The sequence below is a fragment of the Mustela nigripes genome, chromosome 1, assembly GCF_022355385.1.
Source record: "Mustela nigripes isolate SB6536 chromosome 1, MUSNIG.SB6536, whole genome shotgun sequence".
Taxonomy (NCBI): Eukaryota; Metazoa; Chordata; class Mammalia; order Carnivora; family Mustelidae; genus Mustela; species Mustela nigripes.
Genome location: NC_081557.1, coordinates 7,106,282 through 7,126,886, shown reverse-complemented (window position 1 = coordinate 7,126,886; position 20,605 = coordinate 7,106,282). Strand labels below are relative to the sequence as shown.

General features: G+C 62.7%; 1 protein-coding gene across 3 annotated transcripts; it reads right to left on the bottom strand.

The window, feature by feature from the left end:
* ATG2A (autophagy related 2A) lies at positions 1-19,721 on the bottom strand. Of its 3 annotated transcripts, none has more exons than XM_059401953.1 (41): positions 19,433-19,721; positions 17,169-17,331; positions 16,926-17,078; positions 16,666-16,768; positions 16,106-16,241; positions 15,867-15,965; positions 15,457-15,553; positions 15,204-15,368; positions 14,957-15,097; positions 14,175-14,412; positions 13,945-14,089; positions 13,758-13,850; positions 13,195-13,353; positions 12,837-13,080; positions 12,402-12,498; positions 12,130-12,289; positions 11,306-11,448; positions 11,078-11,217; positions 10,805-10,965; positions 10,027-10,177; positions 9,732-9,931; positions 9,550-9,630; positions 9,212-9,318; positions 9,028-9,120; positions 7,940-8,010; positions 7,636-7,712; positions 6,906-7,076; positions 6,661-6,787; positions 6,363-6,574; positions 5,561-5,769; positions 5,155-5,290; positions 3,528-3,734; positions 3,241-3,342; positions 3,076-3,160; positions 2,846-2,978; positions 2,689-2,761; positions 2,439-2,521; positions 2,078-2,199; positions 1,777-1,931; positions 762-914; positions 1-678 (listed from the first exon to the last, which is right to left on the bottom strand). In XM_059401953.1, the coding sequence occupies exons 1-41, from the start codon at positions 19,601-19,603 to the stop codon at positions 442-444; spliced, it is 5,793 nt and encodes a 1,930-aa protein (XP_059257936.1). In that variant the 5' UTR covers positions 19,604-19,721; the 3' UTR covers positions 1-441. The 3 variants fall into 3 exon arrangements, with proteins under 3 accessions (XP_059257936.1, XP_059257945.1, XP_059257954.1); XM_059401962.1 differs by having other exon boundaries at positions 6,912-7,076; XM_059401971.1 differs by lacking the exon at positions 17,169-17,331 and having other exon boundaries at positions 19,433-19,720.
* Positions 19,722-20,605: the final 884 nt, after the last annotated feature.

Here is a 20,605-nt window from a genome sequence, read left to right as displayed (position 1 = left end):
TGGCGGTGGGTGCAGTTTATTCCACGTCATGCAGACACGGACCCACACGCTCAAGGAGCTTAAAAATACATTGAACCACACAGTGTCTGTCCCCTACCTCCCCCCAGACACAGAAAGACACTTGGCTGAGTGGGGATGGGGTCTGAGGGTCCAAAGGCCTCCGTCCTGGGACAAGGTGGCAGTGTGGGCCCAGGTAGTGGTGGAGGCAGTGTCCTTTCTCCCCAGAAGAAAGTGCAAAGACGGGGCTGAGGCCCCAGGCAGGGAGGCCTCATTCTCACAGCGATTGGCAGGTGGGCCGGGCAGGGTCCTTCCAGAGCCTTCCCCTGAGGGTTTGCCCGGCTGTGGACCGAAAAAGCTCTGGGGAGGTGCAGGAGCCATGATGGCCCTGGGGCTGGCTGGGCGAGGAGGGCGGCCGTGCCCCATGTCCTGGGTGCCCAGTGCTCAGTCTTGGCCTTCGTCCGAACGCCACTTGAGAGCGTGGTCCTTGTGTGCGTCGGGAAGGATCTGGTTTCGCATGCCCCCAAGCAGACTGGACGTGGCCTCCGTGGCGAGAATGAGGGGCTTCACCACAGTGGGGGGCAGCTGGCGGATCACGCCCCCCACGGCGCCCGTCAGCCCCTTCTGCTCGTGCCCCCGGGAGGCCACATCACAGATGGTCTGAGCCGTGTCCAGGATGCCCTGTGGAAGTCGGAAGTCAGCCACTGGGGGGTGGGGGGTGAGGAGGCGGGTGTGGGACTGGGAGGAGGGCAGGGTCGCATCACCTCTCGAACGGTGTCATAGGCCTTTGCCACACCCTCCCGGAGGTCAGCGGGCTGGTGGCCCTTTCGTAGCCTCCGCACTGAGCGCTTGTCCTGCAGGGAACGGGGGATGGGCGCGGCTGGGGACAGGATGTCGTACACAGTCTCAGCTGTGGCCTGAGGGAACACAGAGGGCACCCGATGAGGAGCCAGCCCAGGCACACACCACCCCCAGCCCTGACGTCCCCAGGCCAGCCCCAGAGGAGGGTGTCGAACCCCTGGCCAGCCCGGGGTGGGGTGGGGGGGCATCACGCTTCCGCCTGCCCCTTGGCCCTGCGTTATGTGCTGCTCCTGGGGGTCCTGCCGATGCTTCCAGCACCCAAGTCAGGGGGCTTCAGGTGGAGGGCATACCTCCTGAGGGGATCATCCTCAAGTCCTCTGGACCCCCAGCCCTCCTTGGGTGGACCGCCACGCGTGGACCCTTGCCCCATCTGGGGGTCTCTCTGGGGCCTGCTTCTCCTTCCAGCGTCCTGGCTGGACATCTCGCTCCGGCGTACAGGGGGCTGCGCATGCAGATCCCAGAAAGCACCGAGCTCCCCATCATCTGCGCGCTCATCGGCCGGGACCGTTGCAGAGGCCTACCTCCCCTCGCCCTCCTACTGGGGTTCAGGGCACTAAACCACAGCTGCTTGCAGGACTCCCACGCCTCCCCGGGGGTCTGTCTCTGGGCCTGGCAATGTGCGGGGCTTGAATGAGTGAGGGCCAGTCTGTGCCTCAGTTTTCCTGTCTATAAACAGAGCCATAGTCCCCCCCCTCCTCTCCAGGAGCTGGCCAGGAGCAGACTCAGGAGGCTGCAGGGCGCCCACATTCTGGGGGCTTGCTGTGGGAGTCACCAGGCCTCCCCCGTGCAAGACTGTGTCTCAGAGAACGAGACTGCGCCCCCAGACCTGCCATCCTCAGTAGCGCTTTGGGGACTGATGGGGCACCGTGGGGCAGATCCGCTCGGCCCTACCCGGCCTGGAAGCACGAGCCCGCTCACCTGGATAGCCTGCACCAGGCGGTTGCTGAGTTCCAGGGCGGCCGAGGCTGTGGATGAGCCAAAGGAGGCAGCCCCCCGCTGCAGCCCCCGCATGAGGCGCCCATCCTTTCTGTACTGCTCGATGGGCAGCCAAAGCAGGTCCCGGAACCCTTGGACTGCAAGCACGGGGTCGTCAGACATGCCCGAGGCTGTGCAGCCCGCGCTGACCCTGGTTTAGGACCTCCTCCCTCTCCTCCCAGGGCAGCGTCTAGGCTGCCCCAGAGTCAGAGCCATTCCCAGGGCCCCCACAGCCGCCACTCACAGAGCTGGACCACCGAGTGCATGGGGCCCACCCCCCCCAGCAGGCCGGGCAGCTGGTTCTTCCGGATGTCCTGCAGCCACTCGTTGAGAGCGTAGCCCAGCACCTTGTCCACGCCCAGCAGTCTGGGAAGGGGAGAGGAGAGGAGGGTCTGGAGGCACAGCCCCACACGGAGGGCCAGGGCCTGAGGTACCCCCCCACTCTCCCCAGCAGCCGCCCAGCCCAGTGCAAAGGATGACTGTGGCCACTTTACAGAGCGGAAACTGAGACACCAGAGGAGTAATGACTCGGCCAAGGCCTCGTAACCTGTCAGGATGTGGCAGGGGGAGACGGGGGACCCTGAAGGGAGGCTGGGGGTGCTCACCCATGTCGGCAACAGAGCCGCTTCAGCTTCAGCTCGGAGCAGTTGAGCTGGGCCAGGCCGATGAGGAGGCCGGCGAACGTGCCCTGGGGAAGGAGAAGGGATTCGGGGCGCCACCCAGCCCATCGGAGGCCCTGGGGACCGACTCAGCCGCCAGTACAGCCCGGATACAGGCTCCGGCCACACCCGGGCAGAGTGGGGACCCCCTAGAGGGATGGCGCACACAGCCACTCCACGGGACAGCCCCACTTACCACCTGGTCCATGGTGACGTGCTTGCCATGGTAATCCAACCAGATGGGCACCTCGGACGTGAAGCGGAACTCCCTGGGGATGGAGGGAGAGCGGGCTTGGTTCCCGCCCCCGCCCCCGCCGCCTGGGCGAGGACCCCCAGCAACCCCCCCACACTACCTGAAGTAGATGGGCTGCTGCTCGGCTGAGCAGCTGTGCCCACCGCCCGCCGCCTCCCGGGAGCCGGTCATCTCTGCGTCCTCAGGCAGGCCTTCCTGGACACTGCTGGGCTGGACTCGGGTCTCGGGGCGAGCTAGGGTGGGGGACACCGATGGGGGGGTGGACCCAGGGCTGGTTGGGAGGGCGGAGGTGGGGGGCCCAGGCCCTCCCCTCCCAGCTCAGCTTCTCACCCTCAGCGGACGTTTCTGCCGAGACCACGGGGTGGATGCCAGCCGCCAAGCTGGTGAAGAAGTCCTTGAGGAAGAACAGGGCGTCCTGCCGGGGAAGGTGCGAGTCAGGGGGGCCCAGCGGCCGTGGGGCTCACCGCAGGACCTGCCCCTGCCTGGCCTGCTCACCTGGTCCACGTTGAGCCGCAGCGGCATCAGCGAGACTCGGAGACAGCACTCGGGTCCACCCGGGTGGGTGGCGGGGGCCACATGTAGCGCTTTGATGGTGAGCTGGGGGACAGAGGGCAAGCTCTGGGTACCTGCCGGGCCCTGGGCCCCGGCCCCCACCCTGTGCTCAGCCGTGGCTGCATCTGCACACGTGGTGCCCTTGGCTGGGCCCGCCTGAGCCCCGGCATTCTCCCGGGCCCCCAAACCCCCAGGCTCGGCCCAGGGTGGCCAGCGGGGGTGGCCGGTACCATGTTGGAGTGGGCGCGACGGGGCATCCGCTCGCTCGTGTGCAGGTACAAGAACTTGTTGATCTGGGAGGAGGCCAGCCGGTCTCGGACCTCTAGCTCCTGCACAATGAACACCTGGCGGGACAGCGGCCGCTCCTCTGGCTCCTGGCTGGGGGCTGCAGGGCCCGAGGTGGGCTCCGCCGGGTACACCTCGTGCTGGAAGCTGACCTGCGAGGCCGATGGAGGCCTGAGTCAGGGAGGCAGCACCCCGCCTCCCCCAGCCCCGCGCCGGGCTGCCTCCCCATGGTCGTTCCAAGAGCATTTTAAACTCCGCTTGGCACACTGAGCTCTTGACCTGAAGTTTTCCCCTGAAGCCACTGGCTCCCAGTCCCTTCCTATCACCCAAGAGGCCCCCGTGTGCCTGTCACCAAGCGCCAGCACCGCCCTCTGCCTCTCCATCACCAGCCGCCGCCTGGCTCCTCCGCACATGTCTCCAGTCTCCTCGTACCTGTGTCGGCCTCCACCCCTGCCCCCTGGCCTGGAGGCTGCTGCCCCCTCAGCCCAGGACAGCCTCCCACCTGGGCCCCTCGGCACCTTCTCCACTAACCCAGAGGGATCTTCATCCAGCACCCGCCCACCCACCTTGCGCCCTGTGAACACCCCCTTGGGGCCTGGAGGGGCCCAGCCTCTGCCTTGCTCGGACATGCCAGCCCCACTGGCCTCTCTCTTGCACCTCGAACAGCTCAAGGCCTTTCTCGTCTTTGGAACGTGGCCCTGGCCTTCCCTCTCCCCCACACCCAGTGCTGGCTCCCCAGCCCTACTGGCTGCAGGGAGCCCCCGAGTTTTCCTGGCATGACAGCCCCGTGTGCTGGGGGAGAAGGTCCGCACCGGGTCGCCCTCAGGGAACCGGACCTCCACTCACACCACCTCAGGTCAGCCTGGCAGCCCACCCAGCCTGTGGTTCCTCCCCATCCAAGTATCTCCAGAAACGGACCGCTGTCCCCAGATCTGCGGCTGCCCCTACCCTCCCTGCTTGGCCACCGTCACCTGCTGACTGCATCTCATTCTGGTAAAATCCAAAACCGTCCTGTGGTCTGCAGGGCCATAGGCCGCCTGGCTCCTGGTCAGAACCACGGCCACCCTCCTGGCCCGGCTGCGGTCCTGCTGGCCACATGCCCCCACACACAGCGGAGATGCTCGCGGCCCGTGGCCCTCATGCTGACACCCTCAGCCCGCCCCCTCCCGCAGGTCTCCCTCCAGCCCACGGGTCTCCGTGCCCACGACACCTTCTCAAGAAGACGCGGGGCTCCTCCCCCTGCTCCCTGCGCTCCACCCCGCCCTGGCTCGCTTTCCCCAAACATTTATCTCCTGCCACACCGTACAGATCCACAGACCCGTAGCTCCCTCCACTACCACACATTATGACAGGGAAGCGGGGCTTCTTTCTGCCGTGCTCACTGCTCCCTCCAAAGTCTAGAACAGCACCTGGGGAGTGGCATGGCTGTGCCCTGCAAACACTCGGGGACATGGTTCCTGACTGGGGACCTGGAGCTAAGTGGCCGTGGTGGAGGGCTGGCTGGGTGCCAGGGATGGCATGGCAGGCCTGTCCCCCATCCAGGTGGCTTTCTATACTGAGCCCCCAGCTCACCTTGCTGAGCTGGATCTCCATGAGGACATGGTGCTGCCTCCCACTGCCCCCCTGCGTACGCCAGGAGTTCTGGGGCCGGTTGGGACCGGAGCAGCGGGAAGGGGAGCCCCTAGGGCCCATGAAGCTGCCTCTTGCCCTGGAAGAGGGACAGGGAACAAGCTGACACGGAGGGACACCCTTCCTGTCAGAGCGGGCCCTTCAGCGCGGGGCAGGAAGCCCTTTTTGGCCTCAGCCCCGGGGGTGGGTGTGGGGGACAAGGAAGGAGAAAGAACAGAGGCCACTGAGTCAAGGACGCGGCTTAAGATTATCAGCTGCTGAAGGTCAGAGCTGACCTCCAGCCCAGGCCCCATCTCCTGGCCGGGTGGGCCCCATGGCCCTAGTGGCCGCCTTCACCCGTCCTTCTCACCTGTGGCCAGGGTGGGGGCCAAAGTCCCGGCCGCCATAGAGGTGCCAGACGAGCGAGACCTCCCGGAGCACCACACGGCTGCTGGGCACGGGGAAGTGGGCAGGTGCCCGCAGCAGGTCCGTGCTGCCCAGGGGCCGGGAGAAGTACCCGTCCTGCACGATGATGGGGCCGGGATGCAGCTGTGTCACCACGGGCTCCCCATCTCGGGGCTGTAGAGAGGCGGGGGTGAGTCAACGTATGTGCACAGACACCTTCCCCAGTCCAGGCCACCCTCTCCCAGCTTCCCCCCCATCCTCATATCTCCCCCCCGCACCCCGTTCTGGACAAAAGGTGACTCTCCTGGGTCACCATCCCCAGAAGCTGTGTCAAAGTGCTCTGTCCTGGGGGCCGGTGCGGGGGGTAGGGGGGTAGGACCCAAGTGCCCCGTGCTCTTGCCAACCCTATCTGCCTGGGCCTGGGTCTCGCTTGCATGTGGCCTTCCCATTGGCTCCTGGGGACCAGCCGGTCCGCACCCCACCAGTCAGACGGTTCTCTCTCTCCTGCTAACCATCCAGCTCCTCTTCCTCCCTTCCCTTGATGTCCTGTCCTCGGCCCTGGATGTCATTCTCTCTCTCTTCCTCTGGAAATCCACTTGCTCCCTCAAGGCCAGTATTCACAGGGACTGTCAGGGACCCAGACCTGCCTCCCCGGTGGCAGAGACCACCTCCTACCCCTCTAGCAGCAGGAGCTCTAGAAGGCTGCGGAAGGAAGCCACCCTCTCCTACCACTTCCTGGCCCTGCCCAGCCCGCCCCCCCCGCACACCGGGATGCCGAGGCCGGGAGCGTCAAGGATGCAGAACTCATCACTGTCCAGAGTGTCTCCATCTCCGTCTTCCTTTTCATCTTCCTTGACCTCTGAGCGGGACCCCAAGCTGCTGGCAGGGGCCACGACAGGGGGCAAGTGGGGCTGGGCCCCGCTCCGTTCACCTGGGAAGAGGTAGACTGACACGGGCGAGGCCTGAGGGAGGGGGCCACCTGTGGAGCGAGATGCCAGTTTTGGAGGGGATGGCTGATTTGGGTGACTGATTGTCCTCTGGCCCCAGAGCACCCCCGCACCGCACCTGAAGGCTGGGTCAGCTCCCGTAAGCTGCGCTCAGTGTCCAAGAGGGCGTCGGCCAGGTCCCGCTGGTTGATGAGAGCTGTCTCCACTGGGGGGCAGGAGGGCAGGGAGGCAGGGCTCTCGGAGAGCTGGGCCAGGCCGGGGAGGGGTAGGATGAATGAGCGACAAAACGAGGGGTGCCACCTCCTCCTTTTCCGATGCCAGGGTGCTGGGGGAGTTCCCGGAGCCGGCAGGGCCAGGCCTCACCTGTACCTTCTGGCCGGCGATCTCCGTGGGGCTGGGGGGCCGGGGCGGGGGGTGCAGGTCGCCCTCACTCATCACATACTGCAGCAGGTTGACCAGCAGGGCGCAGGAGTCCGCACAGCTGTGCACGCGCACCACGTTGTTGGAGCAACGCAGCTCGAACAGCGGCTGGCTCTGGGGAGGGGTGCGGGGTACAGGGGCCATCAGTCGGGGCTTCATCCCCACCACGCACAGACGGGGCTCGGCCTGGTCTTCCCTGGGCTGGGCAGCCTGCCGCCCAGCACCTCTGCTGAAGGAAGGAGCAATTGGAGCCCAGAAAGTGAGGGGGCTTCCCTCAGGGCCACGCAGAGAAACTGGAGTGCCCTCCCCCCCGTGACCATGTTCCAGGGCCCGGTCCTCAGTTGCTCCCCTTAGCCTGGCCACGTGCAGCCCGTTACCTCCATCTGACCAGGGAGGACACAGGCCCCACAGGGCCCGCTGACTCCTAATACACTGCTTCGGCCCTGGCCGCAGCTGCCCCCTGGTGGGGGGGTTCACACGATGGGCCGCCCTGCTGGCAGGGGGACTGGCCCAGAGCCCAGCATGGAAGGGCAGTTAGTGACTGGAACCTGAGCCCAGACCCAGGGAGCAGAAGGGATGAGACGGTTCAAGAGGAAACGGTGACCGCCTGCAGGCTTCGCCCTCCCAGCCCCTGCGACCGCTCTGGCTCTGGGGGACTCTGGGCAACTCTCACCAGCTTGCCCTCGGTGCTCCCCTTCCAGGTTTTAATCACGAGCTCCAGAAGGTCAACATCCAAGACACAGACATAATCTGCAGCAGAAAGCGAGAGAAGTTCCAGTTGCTTCTTCACGCTGAGCCCCTGGCCCAGCACCCGAGCGGGAGAAGCGGGCGTTGATCTAAGCGCAGCGCTTGGGGGCGGGTGGGCGCGGGTGCTGAGACCCGGGCCAGCAGCTGGGTGAGGCTGTCCGGCTGCTCCGGGTGCGGCCTGGGGCTGTGAGCCCTCAGAGGGGAGGGGGCCCCGTCCAGGCCCTGCCCACCTCGCTGCAGGTCCGGGGTCTCCACCTCACACTTGTCGGACAGGTACAAGGCTGAGTCATCGAGGATGAACCTGGTGGGGAACAGGGCTGAGAAGGGCCCAGGAACCGCTGCAGGGTGCAGCTCCGTGGGAGCCACAGGGCGGGGGCCCCCAGAGACAGGCAGAGGGGCAGCCACAGGGGGTCCCAAACCCACAAGCAACTAGCGCTGGGTCCCCTCTGGCCTCAGTCTCAGTGTTCATCTCTGTATACTGGGCCTGTCTCCTGGGCCGCAGGCCCCGAAATAACGCAAGCTCGCCTAGGTCAGAGGGCAGAGTGCACGCTCCCAGTTTCTCCCGCTTCTCTGCCTCATCTAGGCCTCAGGGCCTCTTTTCTGAGGCCTAAGGAAAATGTCCTGCTCCCTTACCGACTCTCCCACAGCATTCACTGTTCTTTCAGTCAGTCCTTATTTTAGTGGCAACATGACACGAGCTCCTTTAAGATGTTCTAAAACACAGGACTAAGAAATCATCTCTAATCATATTCTCTAATCCCGAATTCTGAGAAAAGCGCCCTATGCATTTTCTTTTATCTGCTCTGTGAAGCCCCAGAGTATACAAATAAACCTTCATAAATCTTAAAAAGCACCACCACCACACAGAGCTTTCTAGCTCGGGTTTTCAGTAAATGCTGCATTACGACGGCTCTCGTGTTCTTCAATGTCATTCTTCAACCTGACTTTAATGGTCAGGTAAGCCACATTTACTGACTCAAGTTGTCATCTGGGGGCATTTAGGTTATTTACAAGTTTTAAATGATACGACAAAGGCATTGCATTCCGCCCCTGTTATCTGTGTATCCTTAGAACAAGCTCGTCTGTGAGATGATCAGCTTAGCACAAATGCTTTCAAGGCTCTGACAAGGAGAGCAACTGTGGTCCAGGAAGGTGGAATCAATTCTCATTCCTGAGCAAGGAATCGTCACCCAAATGTATAGAAAGGCTCAGGGACGGGCCTGAGGACACATAGCAGGTAGGCAGGACCCTGGGGGAGTAGCAGCTGCAGCCCAGTTTTGGGGGCGGTGTGTGTGAGCTGGGTGGAGGTGGTGCGTACCTGAGCAGGAAGGTTGAGGTGTCCATGATGATGTTGCTGGAGAGGGTGAAGGTCTCCGCGGTGACAAGGACACGCACAGGGAGGTAGAGGGGCCTGGAGGGGTGGGTCACACATGTGCTGGGGTGGGCTCCTTACTGAGAGCCTACCCCCGGCCCCTGGCTCTCGGCCCACCCAGCCTGGGTACCTGTAGTCCACGGCGCAGGAGAACAGGTGAGTGTGTAGGACAGTGATGACGGTTGGGGGCAGGTAGCCCAGCACTGGGTCATCAAGCACATCTAAGAACTCTAACAGCTTTGGGGGCCAGGACGGGAGGGGTGGTGAGGATCAGGAACCTCTTCCTTCCTCTAACCGCCTCTCCGCCACACCCCGCCGCCCCAGGATGGCTCCCCACGTGCTGCCCATCCCTCCTACCATACCCCTTGCCTTCGCTTGGAAGCCAGCTCTGGCCCAGCCCAGGCCCCTCACACTGGCCTCCACCTCTCCAAGCCCAGAGACCCGCCTGCCCACCCTACTTTTGCTCACCTGGGAATGCCAACTTTGTTCTGGAAGAGCCATGAAGTGGCGCAGGGTGGCCCTGTGCAGCCGCAACGTCACCAGGAACTCCTGGAGGTGGGACACAGTCAGCCCAGGGTACCCAGACCACCAGGCACCAGGAGGCAGTAGCCCCTACCAAGCGGGTAGACCAGAAGCAGGCACTGTTGTACCTTGACATTCTTGTGGGGGTCCAGATGGATGCGCACAGCTGTGGACAGCATGTGGGGCCCCCGGCCCTGGCCCCTGGGGCCCGAGGCTCCCCGTTCAGTCACCCCTTCCTCCGACGGGTAGATGGTTGGGGCCAGCTGGGCCGGAGGGGCAAAGCTGGGCAGATCCAGGCGACTGGGCAGCCGGGAGTCATCCACAGTCGCTGGGGAAGCAGCTGGTGAGCCCCTGCCACGCTGGCTCACCGGCAGCCCCCCTCCCAAGGCCCTTGGCCCTCCGGCAAGTCCCCTCCCTTCACACCTCGGTGGTAGAGCTTTGCCTTCTCCGCTTCCAGACAGAAGTAGCCGAGTCCTGGCTGGCCTCGGTACTGGGAGACGCTGAAGATGGTACCTTGCTCCACATCCAACACCAGCTCCCCATGTGATGTCTCCAGCCGCTGCCCAACCTCGTCCTGCACACAGAGCATGGGGCGTGGCCTCACCAGGGCCCTCCCCCAGGGGCGTGGCCTCCCATATTCTGCCTACATAGGACCAGCTCTGGCTCCACCCAGATTCACTGACATCCCAGAGCAGCACCTGTTTTTTTGTTTTTGTTTTTTCCTTTTTAGAAAGAGAGTGGGAAGGGGCAGAGGGAGAGGGAGAGAGAATGTTTTTTTTTGGCGGGGTGGGGGGCATCCTAAGCAGACTCCACGCCCAGTGTGGAGCCCGATACGGGGCTCTTGAGATGATCAAGAATCAGACCCTAAGCAGTCTAAGCCACCCCAGCACCCCATCACTTGTGTCTTTTGCCAGAAGGAGAGTTATCCCTGCCCTACTTGCCATCTGGCGTGAGACATTGCCACCCCCTCCCCGGACCTCTGGTATGACACCTTCCATACAACAGGGGCCAATGGGGTGTGTTGGGATGGTTGGGGAGGCATGGGTGGGTTCTGCTCGCCAGACACACCACTCTCAGCCACACTGGGCTTTCATTTCCTAGATTCCCAAACTGGAGCTGCTCACACTGGTCTTCCTCTCCTGCCAACAGTGGGTGGGGGCACCAGAGTCTGCGGGGCTCACCTCACTGGGGCTGCCCTCACCTTAGTCTCACAGAGGGCTGTGATCCGACCCTGCAGCACAGTCACCAGTGTCGAGAAGGTGCTCTGGGAGCGAGGACTTGGGGACTCAGGGGCAGGGGGCTGGGGAGCACCCGATGCCCCTACTGAGAAGAAGTGGGCATCCTCTTCATCGGAGTCTGAGTCTGGGGTGAGATCAAGGAGCCAAGTGGGAAGGAGACCTGGGAGGGCTGCCTGAGCCCTGCCCAGCTCTGGGTGGTAGGGAGCTCAGGACCCCAGTTGGGACGTCCCTCCTACCCAGCTTGAAGGCTGACTTGCACATCTTGAAGTTGTCGTGCCAGAAGCCCGAGGGGCCCGGGAAGCCAGCGGGGTGAGTGGCGGGGGCGGGGGCGGGAAGCAGGTCTGCAGGCTCCCACATGAGCAGGTCGTTGTTGATCCTGGGGCAGGTGGAGGGACAGTGGCGGTGAGGGTGGCCCAGCCCCGCCCCTCCCCACACTCCGCCCCCACCTGTGCCCGAGTTTGCACCTGTTGTACAGGCTCTCGTAGACCTCCTTGCTGGGCAGGAAGATGTGGGCGCTGGGCAGGAGCACTTCTAGGCTGCAGCGTGACAGCGCCAGGGCCCGGCTCTGGAAGGTCCTCATCTCCTCAGGGTCTCCAGGAATCACCATCTAGACAGGCGAGTGGAGAGAGGCATCTGAGAGACTGGGCTGGCTCGGGAACCAGACCCCGGGCTGCACCCTGACTTCCTATCATTCATTCTTTCACTCTCATTTGTTCATAGGAGCCCCTCTCTGCTGGGACGGATGGCAGCCAGCTCGTGCGAACGCCGACCGTGTGCCAACCCCGCGATGAGGGAGGACCCCAAGGAAGTCAACTCCTTTCACCTCGTGGTGATAAGCCTGTGACGCAGGTCACTGTATCCACTTTCAAGACGAGGAAACTCATCCGTGTGTAACTCTGAGATTACACCAGTTCCAAGAGGACGAGACCACTGAATGGAAGTGCCTAGATTCAAACCCAGACCACGGGGCCCAGAGACCAGGTCCTTTACTGTCTCTCACTCAAATCTCAGCACCCCCAGAGAAGAGGATGGTGAGGTCCACACATACATTGTCCACAGACGTGGTTCTGACCTTCCCGATCAATGACCTGTGCCGTCCGGGGCCTGCCCTCTCCAGTGTCCTCACGCCCAGGCCCCATGAGCCGGGGCCACCTGACTCCCCACTGGTCTAAGATGACGGAAGAGATGACATTCTTGCTGGTGCCAGGTCACATCCCCTGGTGCCTCAGGCGGTCCTGTCCTCCTGTCCCACAGCCACCAAGTGGCTCCCCTGGGTTCGGCGCCTTACCTCCTCCGTCTCATACATGGTCCTCTTGGAGGAGAAGGGTGAGGGCTCCGGCTCCCGCAGCTCACACGGACTCTCGGCCGACCGCTCCAGCTCCTCTCCCTTCTCGGGGGCCGCTTCCCACTGGGCGCTGCTCAGCTGGGGGTGTAGCGTCACCGCTATCCTGCCAGGGCACGGGACTGTCACTGGCCTGCCAGGCCCCCGGAGCCCCAGATCCCAGCTCAGGAGCTAAGCGCTCCTCTCCCGCCTATGCCTTCCAGAGCCCCCCCATTTACTGGGGCAGGAAGTATTTGCGCCCGGGGCTCTTGGGATCCAGAGCTTTGGAGACCCGAAGGCAGGGGACAGGTGGCTTCTCTCCATCTTCGTAAGTGCCTGGAAGGTAAGGAGGAGCAGAGGTTGTCACAGCTGCCTCTCCCCATTCCTTCCCCCGTGGGAGGTGAGGTCGGGGGGCCTGGAACCTCCACCTCAGTGACTGTCCTTTATCATTTACAGGCCCGTGCTCTCTCTTACACCCACAATCTGTTGCAGACCAGCAACAAAGGGCCCGCTCTGCTCGCTCTCAGGCAAGCCTAGAAATAGGCAACGCTGGTACCTCACGGAGCTGGTAAGGTTTGGGCCAGAGTCTGTCCCGATGTTGCCTCAGTCCCTTCCACACCTCTCCCACGGGCCTGAGGCCCTGCCCTGGGGACTGTCCCCTGGGAGGCTCTCACCATGCAGGTCGGAGCAGGTCAGTTCCAGGCGGGTGGGGATCGGGGGACCAGGACCGCTGTTCAGCTCTGACCGGAACTGGGGCTCACTCAGCTCCAGCCGCAGCTGCTCGGCCCGCACGGCCCGGCCTGCCCAGGGGTCCCGCTCGGGCCGCAGGTCAGCGATGGGGAAGCGCAGCTGCAGCGTGGCCCGGGGTGCCGACAGCCGCACCACAGTCTGCTGTTCGGCAGCTGGTGGGGGTTCTGTCTGCGGGAGGACGGCGGGGGTGGGGGGGAATCAGAGCCACTGCCGGGGGCCCTGCCATTGTGGCTTCGAGCCAGAGGGTCCGCGCCAGCTCCCTGGCCCAGCCGGGTCTCTTACCAGGAGGCCAGCAGGTGGCTCGGGAGGGGGTACAGTGGCTAGGCGCAGCACGGCAGCCAGCCGGTCCAGGGACCCCAGCTCCACATCCGCCTGGAAGTCAGCCAAGTCCAGGGCCAGCTCGGAGTGGCAATGGCAGGTAGCGGGGCGCCGGGGTCGGCTCTGAGGGCGAAGATGCTCAGGTCAGCGAGGGCTGTAGGGCAGTTGAGGGCAGGATGGGAAGGCATGCCCTTGAGCAGAAATGAAACACAGAGCCCTCCCCAGTGGTGGGAAGGAAAATTCGGGCAGAGGACCTGGAGAGCCTCAGCACGCTGCCTGAGAAGGATGACCATGTTTGTTTAATAAAAGCCGCCCGATATTTGGAGACCCGCCGGGGTTTGCCCAGATGAGCCAGGGAAGGGGCAACCGGGCACAGAGGATGCCTTGCACAGGGCCCAGCCCCCGAGGGCTCCCAGATGGGGAGGTGCGCTCTGGCTGAGCACGGGCACAGGCGGTGGAGGCGGGGAGCAGGGAGGTACTAACGGAGGCTGAGAGGCGGGAAACAGCCAGGGGGTGGGGTGGGTTACCCTGGACACCCTGCGGAGAGTCTGTGTATGACGCAGGTGGGCACAGGGCCGAGCTGAGGCCTGGGAACCGTGGCTGCTGGGGAAGCTGAGGACCTGGCACGGGACACAGGAGGCCAAAGTCAGGCTGAGCTTCCACATCCGCTGGAAGCTGCAGGCTCCGCCGTGCACACCGGCTCTTGGTCCTCACCTCTGTGTACTCGGGCTCTGACGTGTCCCTGGGCCACAAGCACTCCAGCACCTCAAGCTGCCCGAAGTGCACTTGTGTGCTGGTAGTCCGCCGGCCCCTGCCCGTCCGCAGCTCCCAGGACAGCTGCACAGCTGTCCCCGTTAGCCTGTGACGAAGCAGCAGGGTATCAGAGGTTGGGCTTATGGGGGTGGAGGGAGTCTCTCTTTGGGGTCCCTGCCTTGGGCTTGTACCGGACATGGCTACAGGGACAGGCCCTCTGGAAGCGCGGCCGGAGATGGTGGAAGTCACGGGAGCCGAAGGGCCCATCTTTGGTGGCATCAAACTCCGAAAAAAAGTGGGTGGTGAGGTCAGGTGGTCCGGAAGATGGGGCAGACGTCTGCAGCAAGGTCAGGGTCATACCCCCCAAGGTCATCTTCACTAGCGAGTCCGGGCGCAGGGTGTCCGGGAGGGGTGTGGGGGCCATCTTGCCTGAGAGGACAGAGGTGTCACCAGGGCCTTCCCAGGGCTCATGGGTACCCCAGGTAGAGGGTTGCTCAGACACCAGGCTGGGGGCTGGGAGAAGCCCCAGCCCTGAAGGACTGTAACTCTGGCATGGGGCTTGGCGGGGCGGGGCTAACCCAGAGTCTCCTTAGCCAGATACCGACCTAGGCTCAGTCCAATCCTCTCAAGGAGCTGGAAGAACAGGGGCATAAAGCACTCAGACTCGTACCTGTCAGACGCAATCCCTCAATAAACACTGGCCAAACCTCATAGCCTGGCAAGGCCAGATCTTACTAGAACCTTTTTACGGAAAGGGAAACTGAGTCTCCAAGAATTTAAGTGCCTGGCCCCAGATCACTGACTTTGAAACCTGGCCTCTATCCACTGTGGTACCAGCCTCCCCCCTGAGCATCCCCAGGGAACCAAGTCACCCACGGTGGGCCGTAGCATCGGTGGGGGGCCTCCTGTGGGCACATGACATCACTCGGGCACTGAGGCCTCCTCCAGCTCCTCTCGCCCCGGGAGCACTCACCAGTTGGGTGGGCATGGGCAGAGAGCCGGCGGGAGGCCACGTCGCTGTGCATGGAGGAGCCCAGGTCTACATCCGAGAGGGAGAGCTCGGAGAGTGCTGAAGCCACACTGCTCGTGAGGCCCGCCATGGAGAAGAAGAGGTCTGCGGGCGAGGGCAGGGGAGGTCAGGGAAGGCCACACTTGGCCCCCGTGAGTCCCGCACCCGGGCCCGCTGCCCCAACAACCGCCAGGTCTGGCCCCACGCCCACCAGTACTGTCCAGGTTGACAAGAGGGTTGCTGAGGGGTTCTGGGCTGAGGGGCTCGGCCACAGCCCCTGCCTGCAGCTGCTGGTTCAGGTCCTGCTCGATCAACCACAGGTCTTCGGCACCTAGCGGGCGGCTCTTGTTCAGCTTGTCAACCAGGCCCCCGGGATCTACGGAGGAGGACACGTCCTTGTGTGGGTCCAGCCCATCCGGCCCCTCCCCAGCCATCCCAACATCTGCAGCGCCCGGAGGCCTCACCTGCGAGGCTCACGGCGCTGAGCAGTTCTTGAAGCTGCTGGAGCTGCTGAGGGGTCAGGAGCAGGTGCAAGGAGCCCAGCTGTCCAGCCACCTCCAGCTGGGGACAGAAGGGGCCAGAGGGGCCCACCATGGAGCCTACACCTGCCGCCTCGGCCCTCTGAGAGCCGCCGCCCACCTGCCCTCACCCAGAGGAGGGAGAATGCCAGTTGCCAGGCTGCGCACCCTCACCAAGCAGCTTTGTGACCCTGGCCACAACTTGACCACTGAGCCTATTTCCCTACTGCCAAGAAGGCAGTAACTTTCCCCCATCAAAGAGCCTGCTTTGTACGGGGTGCGGGGGAAGATTGGCACTGCCGAGGAGTATCCTGAGATGGGGCCCGCTCCCTCCTCCACGGGAGCCGGGGACCCACCTTGGGGCCTGGGAAGGCCTCATTCTGCTTCAATTTCACTGTCAATTCCATATACCCTGAGCAGCTGCCGATCTGCAAGGGGGGTTTCGGGGGATCTTCCTGGAGGCAAAAGGGTATAGGAGGGAAGGGAATGAGAAGATGAGGTCAGACATGCTCAGGAGGGATGGGGCCCAGTGGGGCAGGCGGACAGGAGAAAAGTGGGGAGGAGAGAAGAAAGGCAGGGATCCGAGTGAGCCCACCTGCGCGGGGAGCTCCTCGAAGTGCAGGCGGACTCCTGCCAGCTGCAGCAGCTTGTGCAGGAAGGCGGGAGGCTGGTGCACGTCCACCGGCGGTGCCTGGCTTGGGTCCCGCACTGCCTCATCACAGTACTCCAGTCTGGCGAGTGTAGGATCAGCCCTCGCCCCAGCCACCGCAGGCTGGAGCCCCTCTCCCCACGCAGTATGCTGTTCTAGGGGTCTGCGGCCAGAGAGGCTGGCCGACAGAGCTGGCCCGTCACAGCCAGACCATACTGGACCTCCAGGGCCAGCCCTGGCTCTTCAGACCCTCCATGTGTAACCTGATCCTTGGGAGCCCCAGCCACCCTGGACCGCCAGTACCCCTTGGCCCCTGGATACCACTGCGGGCTTGTAATATGGTTTCCCTACCACCATGGCCACCACCCAGTCCCACCCAAGCTTTGCCGTGCTGCTTCCCAGGAGCCCAAGCTGGGGAGAGGGGCAGGGGCAGGGCCCATACTGTTCAGCAGCCCCTCACTGCCCCCTGTCTGCACCCCAGCCCACCCCTCGGGGCACGCCCCTACCTCTGTACGTGGACTTCTACTGCCACGCCGTGCTCCCCATCACCCGGCGAGTGCTCAACCCTCACCACAGTGTCCAGGAAGGTCACCTTGATCCTGCGCAGCACTGAGGGATGGGAAGTGGTCTCAGGCCAGTTGGGACAGCAAGAGGTAGGCAGAGTTTCCCAGCTGGGGCGGCCGTGTGGCCATCCTGCTGTCTGGGGCCCCCGTCTTGTGGGCTACGGAGGGGTAGACAGCAGGATACCCACGAGAGGCCTATTTACCAGTCTCAATGGTCTGGGCAAACATTTCCAGGCCCTCCAGGGGCTGTGGTGGCTCAGAGGGCTCGGGGAGCCCATCCCGGAGGCACTCCTGAGCCAGCTGCAGGCTCGTGGTCATGCATGAGGCCCAGCTTTGCGAGTCGGCAGCCCCTGGCCCTGCGAGGAGGAAGAGGGTATCAGAAAAGGCAGGCCTACTCCTACCACCGGGCTCCCCACGCTCGCACCCCAGCCTTGCCCTGCCCTCACCGGGGCCCTGGCGAGGCTGCAGGGTGAGCTGGAGGCCTGACACGTGCACAGTGCAGTGGTCGGTGAGCAGCGCAGCCCAGGGCACGGCCACCTCGATAGAGCCCACGAAGCCTTCCACCAGCTCCAAGGGTGACTCGATGGACTCCAGCACTTCGTTCACGGACTAGGCACGGGGAAGAGACAGAGCCGGCTCAGGGAAACCCCAAATGGGGCTGTCTCCTTGGCTGCCACACTCCTTGTTGGTCTGCCCTAACCCTGGAGAGCTCCCTGGTTCTCCCGGCCGCCACCGTGGGCTACTACAGAGTTCTGCCACTGCTTTAGCTGGTTCCTACTCTTGGTCCATCCAAACGTGCTTCAGCCTTTAAGCCAGAGGAGGGGGCAGCTGAAGCATGAAGAGGAGGAAGCCAGGCAGAGAGGATGGAAGGTAGCATGCTCCAGGCATAGGAGCGGCATGTGGAAAGGCCCAGCGGAGTGCAGCACCTATGTTCTCTCTGGGCAAGGAGTTCAAGGAGTTCAAGGGGAGGCTGGCAGAGGACTGAACGGAGCCAGAGGTGACCCCCGCCCCCCAACTCTGAACACTTGGTACAGCTGTACCTCTTTGAGATACAAGGCTGAGAGCCCCTGGTTACCAATGGGGAAAGAGCACCACCGCCATCAGGGAGCTCCGTGAAGGCAGGAAGCCACCTGCCTGCTCCGTGTGATCCCAGGTGCTGTATGGTACCACCCAGAGAAGTTGGATCCAAGAACCAACAAACACATGGCAGAACTAGAAGGCTTATAGAGGTCAAGCTGAAACTCCTTACCCAGAGATCCACAGATGGGAACTGAGGCCTAGAGAGAAGGAACTAGTTTAATCACTCAGTGTACTGTGAGGACTGCGACTAGGAAGACAGGCCTCACCCCATCCCAGGCTCCCCATGCACTCGGCTTCTTCTGGGGTCTTCCTGGCAGGGGTTGCAGGCTGAGCCAGTGGGAGGAGGGGCTGGCTATGAAAGGACCTGCTTTCCACCAGCGGGGGGTGGGGGGGGACGACTCCTCCCTGGAGGCCAGCCCAGAAAGCAGCCTAGCTGGGAGTCATTTCAATCCCCACCAAGAGGGCAGGGCAGGGCAGGGCAGGGCAGGGTGGGAGTGTTTTCTGGAACTGGAACTACAAAGAGGCAGCCTAGAGGTCTTCGCCATTTCTTTCAGGCCAGCCTAAAAGTCAGAGGTCAGAGAAGGCCTTCACTAGGATTCGCAGACAAGAGGTTATCAGGAGGTGTCCCCAATTCTGGGCTTGGCGGTCTCCCTCTGCCCCTACATTTGCTCAGCAAGTCCTGGCCTACCCCTAAACCTAAAGCTCACTGCATTTAGGCCGAGAACCCTGTCTGCCCAGACAGAAATTTCGCTGAGAAGCCCCGACCCCATGCCCACCCCTGCTGTTCTGGAGTTGGGGGGCAGGGTTGACCCAGTGCCAGCCTTGGCCTGACACCTCTAACTGGTGGCTCCCAGTTTGGATGAGTTGTGAGTCACTGCCCCTCAGCGCCCCCAGCCTCCGGTTTCTGACCCAGACTCCTGCCTCCCTGCCTCCTCAGCATCTCCCTAGCCCTCCTCCCCACCTGAAGAGGAACCTCTCCACCCTTCCTCAGGGGCTTGCCGGCAGGTAGGGAGGCTGATTCCCAAGCCCCTCCCCAAACCCCACTGGGTCCATCCCACTCTCCCCAAAGCAGGAAGTAGGCAGCCGCAGCAGTCACACGAGGTGTTGATCAACACGGGTGCTGACGCGGTTGTTGACATCCACATCCTGAGGCGGACGCCACCCACTTGGCCCAGGATCGGAGGGTCAGGAGGTCAGAGCACCTTTCCTACAGGTGCTCCCAGCAGGACTCTAGACCCCCACCAGCCTTGCCTGACCGGCTAGCTGCACGGCCCCAACTCTGTCCCCGCCCTGGTCCCGTCCTGTCAGAGCCCCCTAGTTCCTTCGCCTTTCTCAGCCCCCAAGGACCACAGCTCTCAACTCAGGCCCCAAACTCGATGTGCTTATTCTGGCATTCCACAGACAAGTGACACCCCCCTCCTCAACCTCACTTTCTCCTACGGTGAAGTGGAGGCAGGGACCCCCTTCCCACCCAGCTTCTGGCTCTGAAGCCGATCAGTCGCCTGGAAAGGGCCTGACTCCCACGGCCTCTCCACGCCCTCTGCCCGGTCCCCCAGCCTGACCCTTTAGCCAGGATCCTCAGGTCTCGGCGCACCGCCCCGGCTTCCCGATCTCGGGCCTCGTTCCTCACCCAGATCTCCAGGTGGATATCCCGCAAGGCAACGCTGCCCTTGTACAAGTCGAGGCTGAGCTGATCCAGGCTGAGGTGCTCCTGGAAGAAGTGACCCAAGTAGTGGTGCAGCAAGTAGCGGCATACCCGCTCTTTCACACAGTTCGACCATGGCCACAGCCATCGTGACATCTCGGAGACCGCCGGGCCCAGGCCGCCTCTGCTCGCCGACGGCCGGCGATCCCTGTCCGGCTTCGCAGTTCACTAGAGCCCCCGGCTGTCCCCGCCGCTTCTCTCAGCGCCAGGCCGCGCCCCCGGACCCTCAGCCACGCCCCCCACGCTCACTGCCATTCGCCGTTGTAAAGGGCGAGGCCTACTGATTGGCCGTGGAGGGCGGAGTCTTCGAGCACGAAAAAGGGACTGGGCTCTCCGCATGATATAGTGCTCCCAAGCTTGATTTACGCCTGCGTAAAAATTCTGTGTGGGAGGACCTTTAGCCTCCCTTCTACGGGCTCTGGGAAGGCTGGGGCTCGAGGTGTCAGCCCCGCAGAGGAGTGCGCATGTGCCGACTCTTCCACCTCCTTGAGGTAGTTGGGGAGTATTTAAAGGGACAGTGTCTCATCAAACTTACCAGCAAGCTTCCCGGGGGAATGAGTCTGTGTGAAAACTCCTCCAGCACGCGTCCCAGAAACAATTAAGTGAGTAAGCGTTTGCATTTTACAAAACGCTTTCCAACTTTTATTTCATTCAAACCTTACCATCCTCTAAGGTGGCGGTTTTACTGATAAGAAAACCATCTTAGAGATAAGAAAGCAAGTTTACAATGCTTGCTGTTAAGTTCATCGCCCAGGAAATCTTTTTTCACCAGTCCTCACCTGGAATGCAGATCAGGAAATTGACCCAGCCTCCCTTCTCTCTGCATTTGGTCAGGCCTCCAGCTCCTCTGAAAAAAAACAATAGTTTTTCTTATCTCTAACCTAAAATTAATAACGAATGGATTCTAAACCCCTTGGGCAGGGTTCTATTGGTTTTGTACAATTTTTATTTATTTAAGTTTTTTTTACATTTTTAAGTAGTTAAAAAAAAATAGGATTTCATAACACTTGAAAATATCCTGAAATTCACACGTGAGTATCCATAAAGTTTCAGTGGATCGCAGCTACACACACTCGATTAAGTACTGTCTGGGTCCCG